General features: G+C 41.3%; 1 protein-coding gene across 1 annotated transcript in view; it reads left to right on the top strand.

The window, feature by feature from the left end:
* LOC144693957 (sodium/hydrogen exchanger 9-like) overlaps window positions 1–16,476 on the top strand; it is a 364,072-nt gene that overhangs the window by 119,324 nt on the left and 228,272 nt on the right. The window contains exon 7 of the mRNA XM_078564226.1: window positions 7,718–7,856. Within this exon, the coding sequence (XP_078420352.1) occupies window positions 7,718–7,856 (139 nt within the window). The remainder of the gene's footprint in view (window positions 1–7,717; window positions 7,857–16,476) is intronic.

Below are 16,476 nucleotides of genomic sequence, written 5' to 3'. Positions count from 1 at the left end.
TTTTAAGGATGTACCATTTAGAATAGACAAGGGGCAACAAGGGATTGTGGTGTATTTGGATTTTCAGAAGGCTGCCAATAAGGTCCCACACAAGAGGTTAATAAACAAAATTAGAGCACGTGGGATTTTGGCGGGGGGGTGGGGGAGATATACTGGTGTGGATTGAGAATTGTTTAGCGCACAGAAAACAGAGTAGGAATAAATGGGTCATTTGAGAAACAGAGTTAATGTTTTGAGTCTGTATGACTCTTCTTCAGAGCTCTGGATATTTCTCACTCTAACACTGCCTGATCCACTCTAGTAACACTTCGTCTACATGGACAGTCTTTGACTGATGGAGTGTTTTCCTATTATCTGTTGAAGGGAGGTGGCGGCGAAATGGCATTCAGAGCCGTCCTTAGGGTACGGTAAATTTGGGGAGAGCCCCAGGCATCAATGTCACGGTGTCAGATGTAATACAGCCTGATTTACTGTGTCTCGCACTCTAAGCTCAAAATGGGTGTTTACTGTTGGATAAAAGCGAATAAACGAAGCAGGCATCCCCTCTCCAAAACTCATAAAAGGGTAGAAGAGAAAGCAGATCAAAGCCATATGAGCTGGGATAAATCCCTGCCAAGGTAGTGGGCTGGGTGACCGGAAGCGAGGCGCGGGCTCAGCACTGTCCTTCACCCTTGGAGATGGCAGCGCTGACCTTGGCCACAGTAGCAGAGCGCCTTTTATTCCAAATCTCATTCACCGCAGAGAGGCAGGATGAACTATTCCAAACTAGCGAAAGCATTTAAAGCCAGTGTCCGACCTGCAGGGTAAGTCACTCATTTGCTGTGTGTTTTTTTTTTCAGTCCCGGGCAATTGAAACCCTCCACTTCTTATTTTATTTATCTTTAGTACGTGTTTGCAACCAACATTTGCTTAACGTTGGAAGACCGACAGTCATTTTTTTTTTAAGTCGAATTATTTACTGCATAATGTTTGTAATTTTTTTCCCCCAAAAATTGAAGTGAAAGTCCTCACTCTGGCGTTTAGGCTGGAATTTTCCAGCCCCCACCCCGCTCTGTGGCGGGGCCTGTGAGCCATTGAAATCTCCATTTGCATCGGCGGGATCGGTAGATCCTGCTGGCTTGAGGAGGGGGAGGGGGGGTGCTGAAAAATTTTGGCCTTAAAAGTTTTCTCCAGTTGGGGTGTGGGATGTGTTAGTCCAAATGTTTTAACGGAATCCCATAGAGATCTCCTGGATTTCTCCCTAACAAAAGGAGAGCCTACAACTATGTTCAGCCTTGGAAGAAAGGTGTGGTTTTACACGTGACGGTTATCACAGTCAATAGTGCAGTATGTGCTTGTAACCGAGTGCTCAGTAGCTGAGACGCTACTGGTGCTCCTTCTTCACACATGCATTCAGAGGCCCAGTCGTCAAAGGAAATGTTACGGGGTGGGGGGGTGCCCACACAGTGCAAGTTGCCTCGTGCCCCGCACCCCACTTGGGAGGGCCCTGGTGGTATTGTCACTGGACCACTAATCCTGAGATCCAGGGTAATGCCCTGGGGACCCGGGCTGGAATTAAAAGTCTAGTGATGACCATGAAACCATTGTCATAAAAAAAAACCCACCTGGGTCACGAATGTCCTTGGGGAAGGAAATTTGCTGTCCTTATCTGGTCTAGTTCACATGTGACTCCAGACCCACAGCAATATGGTTGACTCTTAAATCCCTTCTGAAATGGCCTAGCAAGCCACTCAGTTCTCAAGAGCAATTAGGGATAGGCAATAAATACTGGCCTAGCCAATTATGCCCCCATCCCATGAGCGAATAAAAAAAATTTGCACATGTCACTGCCAGCATAAAATTTAATTTCTCCTTTTTGTTTCTTCGAATTAGTAACTCCACTTTCTACTTAATACTCAGTGACAAGTGTTTCCTCTTGGCCCTCCCGCCAACCACAGGACATCCTGCTGGCCTCTTTGACATGATAATGCAGTAAAGACTAGAATTACAGAGAGACACTTTTTTGAACTGTGTGGTGCCACCGGATAAAGCGGGAGCTTGACAAAGTCATATTGCTATTTCAAATTGCTACACATGGTGCCATCGTCAATCGTAGCTGGTTTTCGGGTCCTTCCAGTTTTTGGGATGCCGGATAGGAGGCCCTGTACCTGTACTAAGTAGTAGTCTGTTACAATGATATCCAGACTCCCTGCTCAAGTACAGCATATTCCAAATAAGTCCATATTTGCTGCATTAGGCAATGGTTTATTCCAACTTAGTCTGCTATTGCTGTTTTAAGTGCAGTTTACTATATTGCTATTCAGCATTCACAGAGCTACACATTGGTCTTTTCTGAACTGGATACTAAACTGCTTTTGTCACCACTCAGTGAACTAGGTATTAGACTATTTCACCTGCGTTTACATTCCCTAAATTAGGTGTCACTATTGTACACGATTGTCCATTCACCAAGCTCGGTGGTAGCGCATTCCACCTGAGCCTACATTGACTGAGTTAGTTGGTTGTCTATTCAACCTGAGTGTATTCCACTTGACTCTGGTTGATGTTCAAAATTTACTAAGCTTTATTTTAACGCAAATGAAAATCAAAATATATTTATTGTCTTATACCATCCCCCAAAGTCAAAATTATTCACAGCCCAATGTGAAATACTGTGAAGCTTTATGAAATGAATGTTGAGATTTGTATTCATGATTTGCAATCAAATTAATTTCCATTGTGCACTATTGTCAGCCCAACCCCTGAAGGGTGAAAAATAATTGGCCGTGTCTGTTAAGTGCAGGTTTGAAATCAGTGTAGATGGAGGCTGGTCTCCTATTTCTGCCTAGCTTGATATATGCTTGACGCAAAGTGAAAAATGGGCTGCTTGTTGGCCCTATAAACCTGGTTTTCACCTAATGCTCTTTCAAGAATAATGAGGGTTCAGATCATGTGTCAGTGGAGCACAATACCAGGGAAAGTTTAAAACTGATGTCTGACTCAAATATGTTACCCACTGGCCTCCCTCCGACACACCAACATGGCTTAGTTTAAAAGCGAGACTTCAATTTCTGATTAAAGACATTTCCAGAGCCTCTACAGCTTCTGTGATTAGCGTTTGATTTATTTCGTCTGTCATTTAATAAAGGCTTGATTCATAAGATATTACATATTGCTCCGTCCTCTTGTAAACCTCAACTGCCAGTAAAGCCAATTTGTAAAATATAAAAACTGATGAAAACGATCTCTTCTAATGAGTGGAATACTGGCGAGTCTAAGTACTTAAATCCAGAAGGCATATGGGTTCATAAATAACCAAATGTCTTACAGGGTTTGTGACTAACGTCTACAGATTGCAGCTTTAATGGGGAAACATGTTTGACTATGTAAAAAAAAAATTATCTTGAGCAGCTGCAAGTTATGAGGAGTCCTGGTATTTATCTCATTGCTGGATCAGCAATGTAGAGTTGAATGACATTCGTCTGTAAATGTTTTCAGGACAGCAGTAATATTCTGCACGGTAATTATGTAGGACTGTAATTGTCCCATGTCTGTATTGTAAACAGAAAGAGGAAGGCACAAAGAAGCTACATTTACTATTCACTGACAGAAGTTTCAGCATTTATATGTAACTTTGAGGGGAATCTAGTCTAAAATCTAGAAGATCGGGAAGAGATTAAGAATGCAGAGCTTCTAAGAATAAGATACAGCTGCCTATTTTGTTATCATCTAGCTCAACACTTTAAAAAAGCATTTTCAAACTGTCCCTCAATTCCTAATCTCTCCAGAAATAAGTCCAGTTGTTCTTGATCCTGTTTGTGCAGTGACCTTCCTCGGTAAATTGTCCTAGAAGTCTATTAGCCTAATTTCAGAAAAACTCCAACTGATTTTGGGAGGAGAAGGGAACGTTCAATGAATGCTGGGTAATTTGATGCAGACTAAAGTTACCCATCTCCTGTCTGAAAGTGACCTGAGAGCTGATTTGCAATTTTTAATGAGGAGTATGTCTTTGAAAAGAGAAAAACATGATAGATTTGTTTTGTATTTGTCCCAGACTTCAGTAAAAGGGATTTTATTCAGTGGAAGTCTTTAAGGACGGCTTGGAATGAAGCTTGTTCTTCTGAAGTAGTGGCTAAGGAACATGAGGGCAGAAGATTGTGCTCTTTTATGACATATCTGACATGGGAGTGCTTGTGGATGTAAAGTGGGAAAGTTTCCCATTTCCTTAGCAATGAAACCCCTTATGTTGATGTTTGTTGAAGAGTGTAAAGACGGAGAGGGTAGCAATCTTTAGACTACTCCCAGTGCCGCCTGCTAGCTAAAGTAGAAATAGGAAAACAGGGAGAATCAATGCAAGGCTTGAAGCAGGGGTGGGTGGGGGGGCTTCAGATTCTTGGGGCACTGGGACTAGTTTTGGGACAGAAAGTAGCTATTCAAAACAGATGGGTGCACCTCCACAGGACTGGGACTAATATCCTTGAAGGAAGGTTTACTATTGCGGTTGAGGAGGGTTTAAACTAAACTGGCAGTGAGGTGGGCACTAGCACATGGAGGTAGCAAAGGAAAATAAGGTGCAAAAACTGAAAGCTTCACTGGAACGTGAACATCCTCTTGGAATGTACCTAGCCTGTACCTGAAGCATCGCTTCCTTGAAGGTCACGCATTGATCTGTTACAGTTGGCAGTGAGGAACAGCACCTCATCTTCCGTCTAGACACTTTGCAGCCTTCCGGACTTAATATTGAGTTCAACAATTTCAGATCATGAACTCTCTCCTCCATCCCCACCCCCTTTCCGATCTCCCTTTTTCCAATAATTTATAATTTGTTTTTTACACTATATTTTTTTCTTTTCCCTCCTATTTTTAAATTTATTTCGATCTATTGTTTCATCTCCACCTTTTAGCCCATTTAGATCCCTTCCCCCCCCCCCCACCCCACCCCCACTAGGGCCCATCTGCCATTAGCTTGCTTCCCTTAATGTCCTCATTATCACATCTTTTAGATAATATCACCACCATCAACACCCCTTTGTCCTTTTGTCTATGACATCTTTGGCAGTCTCTTCTTGACCTCCACCTATCACTGGCCCTCTATCGAGCTCTCCTGTCTCATGCCCTTCTACCAGCTTATATTTCATCTCATTTCTATATGTCTTAGTTCTGATGAAGGGTCACACGGACTTGAAATGTCAACTGTATCCCTCTCCACAGATGCTGTCAGACCTGCTGAGTTTTTACAGGTGGTTTTGTTTTTGTTCTAGAAAGGAGGCATTTCTGGATTTGATGCTGGAGAATGAATTGGGCCAAGTATCTGTGGGGGAACATTTGGGTATGAATGACCATCATATCATAAGGTTTAGTTTAATAATGGAGAAGAGCAATCTAATATAGAACTTCTAAGTTGGAAGAGGGCTAATTTCAATGCGAAAGAAGGGATCTAGCCAGAGTAAAATGGAACCAGAGACTGACAGGAAAAACTGTAACAGATCAATGCGTGACCTTCAAGGAAGCGATGCTTCAGGTACAGGCTAGGTACATTCCAACAAGGGCGAAAGGTAAAGGAGCGAAAAGTGTGGCTCCTTGGATGATGAGGGAGATAGAGATTATGATGAAACAAAAAAGGAGGTTGTGTGATGCATGTCAGGTAAGTTGTTAAGCGAAGACTAGGTTAACTAAAATGGGTTGAGAGGGGAGGTGAAGAGAAAAATAAAACTGGCAAAGAGAGAGTATGAGAATAGAATGGCAAACAACACAAAAGGAAACCCAAAAATCTTTCATCAGCTTGTAAGTAGTAAGCAAGTAGCAAATGGTGGAGCGGGCAAGACAGAGCAAGGCTAGAATACTTAAGAGTTCTTTGTACTAGCCTTTACTAAGGAACAAGAATCTGACAAAGTATTAGTATAATCAGAGATAGTGGAGGCAATGGATAGTGTGAAAATCGAAAGAAAAGAGGGACTGGAAAGGCTGGTTATGCTTAGGGTAGATAATTCACCTGGTCAAATGGCTTGCTGAAGGAAGTGGGTGTGGAGGTAATGGAAGGACTTGCCTTAATTTTTCGAGCTTCCCTAGATATGGGTGAGGGGCCAGAGGATTGGAAAGTGGCAAATGTGACACCCTCATTCAAGAAGGATTGCAAGGTCAGTCCAAGCAATCACAGGCCAGTTATTCTAAGATCAGTGGTTGACCAGGTTCTAGAATCCTTAAGCAGGAAAAAAAATCAACAGGCACTTTGGAGAGATTTGAGTTAATTAAGGGGAGGCAGCACGGATTTGTAAAAGGCAGGTCGTGCTTGACTAACCTAATTGAGTTTTTTAATGAAGTAACAAAGAAGGCTGATGAAGGAAATGTGGTGAATGTTGTCTGTGTGGATTTTAAGAAAACATTTAACAAAGTGCCACATAAAAGGCTGATTAACAGAATTGAGGCTGATGCAATACGTGGGCATGTGTGCAATTGGATAAAAAATTGGCTTAAGGACAGAAAGCAGTGAGTTGTGGTAGATGGTTGTTTTTTGGACTGGAGAGTGATGGACAGTGGTGTTCCCCAAGGCTAAATAATCGGGCCATAGCATTTTTTGCTATATATAATGACTTGAATCTTGGGACTTGGAGTAAAATTTCAAAACATGCCAATGATACTTGGAGGAATGGCAAACAGTGAGGATGATACAAGTTGCCTGAAACAGGACATAGATAGGCTAGTACAATGGACAGACAGGAGCCTGATGGGAATTGAATAAAGACGTGCAAGGCAAGAGATGTCAGGGGAATGTGAGGGAAAATTTCTTTACACAGTGAGTGGAAATGATCTGGAACTCGCTGCCTACGAGGGTGCTGGATGTGGAAACAATCAGTGATTTGAAAAGGAAATTGGATGTGCACTTTAAGGAAATAAACTTGCAGGGCTACATGTACCAAGCGGGGAAATGGGACTGACTGGAATTCTCTGCGGGGTGCTGGCATGGACTCGTTGGGTTGAATGGCCTCCTTCTGTGCCATAAATTATTCTGGCTCTATCTAAAAATCTGTTCTTTATTGTGTAGGAACAGGAGTAAGCCATTCAGCCCCTCAAGCCTCCTGTTCTACCGCCACTCAATTAGGCTGATCTGCCTCATCTTCATTGACCTGTCTTTGCTCCAGATCTCTTGACCCACGAATTTAAATTAACCCAGTATCTAGAACTCGTTAGGGTGAGATTTTCTGATTGTTGACTACCTTTCATGTATAAAAAGTACGTCCTGATTTCACTGCCATGCGACCTAACTCTAATTTTAAGATTATGCCGCCTTGTTCTGGATTCACCCGCAAGTGGAAATAATTTCTCTGTATCTGCCCTATTGGACATTTTAAATTTCGATTTAGGGACCCATCTACCTTCTAAACTCAAGGCAGTAGAAGCTAAAATTAATGCAAACCGTCCTCATGATTTTTAAAGAAACTTTAAGTCAAGGTATCATTCTGGTGCACCTGCATTGTGCCCCATACAGCTTTTCTGAAGCATTATCCAAAACGGAGCAGAGTGCTCCTGATGTTGTCCTCCATAGCAACCGAACAGCTGACACATCACTCCCTCACTTCTGAATTCTAACCCCACTGAGATTAAGACCAACATTCCCTTCTCCGTTTTGATTACCTTTGTAACCTGTGCGCTAGCTTTTAGTGATTTGGTCACAAGTGAACCCTCGAAACTGTCCTGATGGTTTGACCCATGCTAATGTTTCTCCTTTTCTTTTCACCAGCTCCATATCCTTATACAGCCCAACGGACAACCCAGATACATTTGATGCTGCTGCTTTCTTCAAATCAGTTGGGAACTTTGCTTGGATTTTTGCTGGCTCATTTGCCATGGGGTCAGCATATGGCATTGTCACGGCTTTGATATCCTTTCAGTGTAAACAGTAAGAATTATGCAAAATTTATCTCCATAGTTCGCCAGTGAAGCTGATCATATTCATTTTTCATCCTTTAATTTCAAATAAAACATCTTCGCCTCGGAGCTAATCTTAGTGGATCTCCTTAATTGGTCTGATTTGCGCTGGTGATCAATTTAGATTACTTAACTTCCTAATGGCTTGTTAAATCGCAGGGAAGAGGTCAGTAAGTTCAGAGAGTGCAGGCAGTCTACATAATTGTTGTGCATCATTTGTGTGGAGAAAATACTGGTAGAAAAAACATTTCCTCTGTAGCTTTTCCATCACAGCTGAGCAACGACAGCACCAACCATGGTCCTTGTTCAGATGAATTCTCATATTGCAAAGCTGATTTGTGTTTTATTGATTAACTATGCTGTGACAGGTAATGAGATCCAATCATATGCTCCAGCCTTTGTAATAGACACGCAACTTCATCTCTTCTCAGCAATCTGCTCAGGCTTGCTTGTGGAGATATTTTTTCAGGACAGGAGTTGCTGTGGATTTTCTAGCTATCTACCACGTCACTGCTGACAAGTTGACCAACAGGCCGCTCCGCAGGGGAGCAGGATGCAAGTTCAAGCCCACAATTCCCCAATCTGTCGATCCTCCATTTGGACCAGTTACTTTCAGAAGGCAGTAGCAACTGGACAGCAAACCATTTCAAAAAGAATTACAGAGAAACCTCAGTAATTGGGCCAACGCCAATGTTCCAGGTTTGACTAAGGTAAGATAAATGAGGAAATATTGAATTGATGCCAATTTAGGGTTTTTTAAAGCTTGAAGGTGATGGGAAAATGTGAGGATGGTTGTCAGGAGCTTCTGGGAGTTGAAGTCCTGGGAAAGAATGAGTTAGAATAGAGACTGTGTACATAATCATTTTTATATAGTGGTGCTGTAAGGAGGAGGACAGCATCCTGGGAACTTGGAAGGTACAAATGAAGGAAGTTAAAAGGAGCACTGATAATATCATTAATGCAGAGAAAAAAATAAGTTTGTGGCAAAAGATCAGAATAGCATATCAAGAAAGAAATCAAACTTATGTTTTCATATGGAGCAGGAAAATGGCTGGAGGTAGAAAGGAAAAGAGTTGAGGTTCAAGGAGGCACCCAGTTGTTTTAGAACCACAGGTTAAAGTGAGAAAATACCACTGCATGTGATGGCTATGGGGCTGAGATACCGGAGATACTGCAACAATTTATGATTTTTTATGTTTTAGCTTTTACAATGTTTGTGATGTCTTTCGACAGTAAAATGAGAGGATTAGCCATTGTCACTGCTTGAAGTTGAAGGAGAGAGTTAGGAGATTACAAGTAGCATGTTTTCTGGCCAGGTGATGTCCTGGACAAGGGGTACCCAACCAGTAACAAACTGGCAATGCAGTTATACCAGCATTTTTATTTGATGGAACAGCTTCCCAAAGTGGACTCAGGCCATGCTGCTGAGTCACATTTGGGTATAGTAATTTCCAGTGTTAACAGTGTTCATAATTCCTCAAGAAGTGATGGTACAGAGAGGGAAAGGGAGCTGAGAAGCCAAAAGGATAGGATAAAAAAATGGAAGTTCGGGAGGATGATCACGAGTGAGATAAATGGAGGGAGAGGGTGATTTAAAAAAAAAATCTAGCAACCAGCTTAGAAAATGGGAAGACTCCAGTAGGACTTAATGCCCATTAGAGATAGTGATGGTATGGTCAATATGAACTAAGACCTACCCTCTAGTCCTTCGATGGGACAGGTAAGAATTCAGCAGGTTTTGCTCATGTACCTTTTATAATATCCAACACTTGACTAGTGTGGGTACCAATTCATCCTTAGTGCTGCAATAGCCTTTTATCTCTGGAGGAACACACACTACAGGCTGGCTTTGTTAAAGAGTGGATCTTCAGACAACTTTTCTTGGTTGAAACATCTAACTTTATTTGCAAGACAGTAGCATCAACTACCTGGGTGCATCAAACTGCATAACTAATGAAGAACTCTCTCTGTGCTGCTAACACACTGGTCTACACAGTTCATGCGATCTTATAACACAGGATTATTCTTAAAGCTACAGTCCTACATTTCCCTAAACTCTAATTACTGCACTATTGCAGCAAGGTTCTCTGTGAGGCTTCAATTGAAAATTTTATGTTTGAACCAGTAGCGTCCATTTTCATATTTGTTGAAGAAAGAAGGAACAAATGCCCTTGGGGGGGAATTTAATCCTAGATTTTTTTCTCCTTCAGATGTCACTCTGAAAAACACCTATCCCTTTAGTTCTAACCAATCGAAAACCTGACTGCATGTGCCGTGAAGGCCTGCAACTTGTCTTTTAGGCCAGATGATGACTATGACTCTGTAGTTGCAATCAGTAAAGCAAAGGACAAAAAGGGCTAGCAGGTACGAGTGCTGTTGGGCCCCCAGCTGATGTGTGCAGCCAATGAAGAGCATGGTTAGCATTGCCTCTCAGAGTAACCATTTGAATGAGCAGGAAGCATGGATTTGGCATGCTGCCTGCACTACATTGAATGTTAGTTATGCATTGCGATCCCTGCACCTAGCTTTGAGGCCTATCCAGTCAGCCTCCATAGAATCATGGAGTGTTAAAGCACAGAAGGAAGCCATTTTGCCCATCAAATCTGAGAAAGCTCTTTCGAAAAGCAATCCAGTTAGTCCTTCACTCTTCACCCATCCCTCCAATTATCCTTTGAGTATTTAATCTAATTCCCTTTTGAAAGCTACAGTTGAATTTGTATCCACCACTCTATAAGGCAGTGCATTCCAAATTCTAACCACTTGCTGCTTAACCTTTTCACAACATTACCTCTGGACCTTTTGCTAACCATTTTAAATCTATGCCCTCTGATACCGATTCTACAGCTATTGAAGAAAAAAAATTCCAGTCTCTCCAAGTAAACGTAATCTCTCATCCCTGGAACCATTCTTATAAATCTCTTCTTTAATCTCTCCTCTGCCTCCATGCCTTCAAATGACATTCCAAGTATTTTCCCTGGCTTCCATCTCACCCATTGTGTGTTGGGACAAATACTTGATGAACACTGGTCTTAAACCAGGGGCCTGTGCTTCTTGTAACATACTGCATCATTCTAGCATCACATATAGTCATTATGGCACAGAAGGAAGCCATTCAGTTCATTGTATCCATGCCAGTTCTCTGCAGAGTAATCCAATCAGTCCCATTTCTCCACTCTGTCCCCATAGCCCTGTAAGTTTATTTCCCTCAAGTGTGATTTAATTTCCATTTGAAATCATTCATCGTCTCTGCTTCCATCAGCCTTGTAGGCAGAGTTCCAGGTCATTACCACAAGCTGCATTTAAAAAAAAAAAGCATTCTTCCTCACATCTTCCCTGCATCTCTTGCCAAAACTTACAATGACAAGGGAATACAATTTTAAAATCAGCTAATAGGAACAGCTTTTACAAACCTGAACAAAACCTATACCTTGTGCACATATCTAATCTCTCCTCAATATTCTTTACTCCAAAGAGAACAACCCCGGCTTCTTCAACCTAACCTCGCAGTTAAAATCCCTCCTTCATGGAACCATTCTGGTAAACCTCCTTGACACCCTCTCGAAGACCCTCTATATTCTTAAAGTGTGGTGATCAGAACTAGATGCAATACTCTGGCTGTATAACCAACCTTTTATCAAGGTTGAGCATAACTTCCCTGCCTTTGTCCTCAAATGCCTTGAGGCAGTGCAGTGAAGGTTCAGCAGACTGGTCCCTGGGATGGCAGGATTGTTGTATGAGGAGAGATTGGGCCAACTAGGCCTGTATTCACGAGTTTAGAAGAATGAGAGGGGATCTCATTGAAACTTATAAAATTCTGACAGGGCTGGACAGACTGGATGCAGGAATGATGTTTCATTTGGCTGGTAGGGTCTAGATCAAGGGATCACAATCTCAGGATAGGGGGTAGGTCATTTAGGATTGAGATGAGGGGAAACTTCTTCACTCAGAGGGTGGTGAACCTATGGAATTCTCTATCACAGAAGGCTGTGAAGGCCAAGTCACTTGAATATATTTAAGAAGGAAATAGATAGATTTCCAGACTCTAAAGGCATCAAGGGGTATGGGACGAGAGCAGGAGTATGACTTTGAGATAGAGGATCAGCCATGATCATATTGAATGGTGGAGCAGGCTGGATTGACTGAATGACCTACTCCTGCTTCTATTTTCTATGTTTCTAAGCCCAAGATCCCATATGCTTTGCTGACTACTCTGTCAATATGTCCTGCCACATAAGATCTATGCACATGTACCCCTGGGTCCCTCTGTTACTGCACACTCTTCAGAACTGTGTCATTTAGTCTATATTGCCTTTCCCAATAAGCTTTTGCCAAACTGCATCACCTTAAATTTCTCTGTATTAAATTCAATCTCACACTTATTTGCCCATTCTGCTGCAATTGGTTTGTATCATCCTCACCGTCTGCCACACCTCTTAAGTTTGGCATCATCGACAGATTTTGAAATTTTATTCTGTATTTCAATATCCAAGTCAATTATAAATGTTGAAAAAAGCAGTGTTCCTGGCATTGACCCTTGGGGAAGACCACTGTCGACCATCTTCCTTAAACCAATCTTCCTTAATCTTCCTTAAAGGTTGTTTTATCCAAGCTGACATTGACCCTGCTATTCCATGAGCCTCAATTTTGTTAACCAGGTTTTTATGTGGTACTTTGTCAAATGGTTTCTTAAAATCCATATAGGTAACATCCATTGCTTTCCCTTCACCAACTTTCACTATCACCTCATCAAAACAACCAATTAAATTAATCAAGCACAATCTACCTTTTACCAATCTGTGCTGGCTCTCCTTAATTAACTCCAACCTCTCCAAGTGCTTGTGGGTTTTTTCCCATGGTTGTTGTTTCTAAAACCTTATCCATCACTGCTATCAATCTGACTGGCCTGTAGTTACTAGGAATGTCCTTGCACCCTTTCTTCAATAAGGATGTCACATTGACATCTATCCATTACCTCTACCAAATCTGCTTCTACTGATACTTTGTCAGCATCCTCTTCCGTAATAAACTCCGATACAAAGTACTCATTAAGTATTTCAGCCTTGCCTGTTTTTCTAAGAATATATCACCTTCTTTGTCCCTAATAGGCCCCACCCTACCTCTTACTACCCACATACTATTCATGTGCTGGTAACTGTCAATTGCCATTCCATGCTTTGTATTCTTTCTTTGCCAGTTGTCATTTTCTCTTCATTTCCCCTCTCAATTTATCGTATTTAGCCTGGTTCTTGCTTGAAGAATTCACCTGACATGCATCATACACCCTCTTTTTTTTTGTTCACACTCTCTCTTTCCTCGTCATTTAAGGAGGCCTGGCTTTGGTTCTCTTACTTTTTGCCCTTGTTGGAATGTACCTAGCCTGTACCTGAAACATCATCTCCTTAATGATCATGCATAGCTCTATTATAATCTTTCCTGTCAATCTTTGATTCCATTTTATCCTGGTGTGAGAATAGATGGGTTTTTTTAATATTTTGGAGAATATTGTGTTATTCTGTAAAGAAGGTGGGGTGTCTGTGTGATTTTTTAAAATCTGGGCAAGAGTTTAATAGGACTCAGGTTGTCTTGAGGGTTGGAAACATGAAAAGGATAGAGGTGTTAAGTTTGAGCTGCAAATAAATAGGTTAGATCTAACATTTGCATTTTTAGCTAAGTTGAGAGCTTGTTTGACCAGCAAAGAGGAGTCAGAGGTGATGAGAAACATATTTGCATCTTGCAGTAGTCTCATAGGTAACCATTAGAGGGGATATGATATTTTATTAACCCAAAAGCGAAGACAAGATGGAAGCATGAAAGATCTTCTATTTGGGAGGGTTTGAGTTCAGAGTGGTGTGTGAGAACAATGGGACTGAGATGAAAGGGAAAAAAGTATATTAGAGTTACTGTGGATAACTGGATTTAGCTGTTGAGCTGGATAGCTGTTGGGCTAGAGATAGCTGGAGCTGTTTGAGCTGTTGAGAAGTCTTGGGATGCAGCAAATAGTTTTATTCTCAAGTGAATTCCATCGCAAAGTGGAAGAAGGTAAAGGTCATGTTGAAGCTACAGCAGTTTGCTTTGTGTGATATTACTAGACTTTTCATATTTAAACATAGGCAAGGGAGTGTTGCCTGGAGGGTGTTTACCTGTGGGTTTGACCAAATAGAGAGCGTGTTTGGGGGAATACTTTGCAAGACTAACCTTAATTGTGTAACTGTAATCTTGCATACCTAAATTTTCTTTTATTTAAAAAAAACTTTTACTTTTAATTTTAAAAAACCCAAAAGTGTTACTGGACCTCTTACTACTGAGGTCGGTACGTCATCATCTCTTTGTCAGAATACAAAAACAAGGTTATGGCCCGTAAGCTAAGTTTCCCTCTGGGATTTGGTTTGCGCAGCAATGAACACCGCCCCTGGTCATAACATCTGGCTACGTCCCTTCTCGTCCCATTCAAGCTAACTCTCTTCCAATTTCAAAGATCTAGTTTAGATTGTTCCTTGCTTTTCTCCATTGCTAATCTAAATTTTATGATACAATGATCACTGTTACCCAAGTGTCCGTGACACTTGGTCCGCCTCATTCTCCAGCATCAGATCCCAAAATGCCTTCATTCTAGTTGGGCTGAGAACATACTGATCCAGGAAGCTCTCCTGAATACATTTCAGAAATCCCTCCCCTCCTTATCCTCTACTCTAACATATTTGTGTAGTTGAAGTCCCCCAACATCACCACTATATAGTTCTTGAACATCTCCTCTTTGATTTCCCTGCAGGTTTGCTCTTCTATTTCTCTCTCACTATTTGGAGGCCTATAGAATATCCCCAATAGTGTGATCATCCACTCTTTGCCACTCAACTCTTATGAGATGGATTCTATCCTTGCTCCCACAAGGGCATCTTTTCTTTCCAATGCAATAATGTCTTCCCTAATCAGTACTGTCACCCCACCTCCCTTTTTTCCTTTGCTGTCTTTTCTGAACACTTTGTATCTTTGAGTATTAAGCACCCAGTCCTCAATATTTTAAACCCCATTCCTGTGATTGCCACTACATGGCTATTTGTGTTTGTAGCTCGCCAATCTTATTCACCACACTTTATGCATTTATATACACGCAGTGTAAACCTGTCTTTATATTCCTTGTCATCCTCCTTAGTCTGCTTCTACTTAATATGGTGCTACTTCTTTCTCTAATGCCATCCAAAACTCTCACCCCTTTTGCACCTTATTCCTTTTCTCTCTTTCTATATTCTGGTGTCTATCTCCCCAACATCCTAATACTCTGACGGCTTTTGTTATTGCACCTTGGCACTAGTCTTGAACCGTTAGGGATTCATGTGCTATAACACTTAGGGTTTTCTTCTGAATCAGCATACTTTAGTTTAAAATCCTGCCTGTATACATGTTCCTGGCATAAATCCAAGCCATATGCATAACACTGCATTTATCTGCATTAAGTGTCATCTGCCAGACTCAGTCTAATCTCTCATCATATCTGGGTCAGATTAAGTCATTATTTTTTCCTTCAATGTTCTAACACTTGCACAAATCTTTGTGGTATCTGAAAACTGTGGACTGTTCCAGCGTCACGTTCATTTAAGGTGTTAATATAGATTGTGAAGGAAAATAGTCATAACACCAAAGCTTGTAGGTATTCCACTTGTAATTAGTATTCAGTAAAACTCAACAAAAAGACTGAAGTAATCAAAAAGGACATAGAAGTTAATAGTTCCTTATAAGAATTTAATTTTTTTAAGAATAGGGGTCCTTTCAAGTGAGATTGATGCTTTAAAGTCAACAAACACTTCTAATTTTTGACTTCTGAGCCCCTTGGTTAAATAATCACCAGCAATAAGGTTAACCTTATGAAAAGAAAAAGGGAGAGTTGAAAATGCAGTGGAATTTTCTGGAACAGCAACATGACAGTTTCATGGAAATCAAAAACTAACCATGGCCAACCCACAGGACAGCGACATGCAGTCAGAGCTGTGTGGGGGAGAAACACGCATTTGAAAAGTGTGTCCCAATTACACTGTTGTCAGTGGGAAAACACGAAAATGAGTGACATTTAGAAATCTCAAATGCAGCCAGCAAATCATATTCTGCTTTATAATCAGCTTTAGAAATTCTCATAGAACTGTGTAGAACTGCGAACATCTGTGAGTCGCAAGTGAAAGGTCACGTAGGTTTAAAAGAGAAAAAAAATATATAAAATTTAAGCCTGAATGAATGATTGACTTCCCCAGTGACTCTGATAAATGCACCCTGTGGTGTGGTGCTGAGTAATAAACTAGAAAGGTTGCATCTTTGGTCTTTGATGAATGATTTTCAGTGCTGCAGTGAGGAAAGTACAATTGCTGTTGGTATCACAGGGCTAAGGAGGAATGTATTAGCTATAGACCCTGTTCCTGATTATTGCCCAGGCTTTCTCTCAATTATGGTAATATAAATTTTCTTCTCTGGTTGTTTAAGCTTTAAACATGACTCGGAGGTAAAGAAAGGAGGGTATGTGGGGAGGCGGTGAAGTAGTGGCGTTGTCACTGGACTAATGATCTGGAGGACCCGGGTTTGAATCCC

The sequence above is a fragment of the Cetorhinus maximus genome, chromosome 19, assembly GCF_964194155.1.
Source record: "Cetorhinus maximus chromosome 19, sCetMax3.hap1.1, whole genome shotgun sequence".
Lineage (NCBI taxonomy): Eukaryota > Metazoa > Chordata > Chondrichthyes > Lamniformes > Cetorhinidae > Cetorhinus > Cetorhinus maximus.
This window is presented reverse-complemented; position numbering and strand designations above follow the sequence as displayed.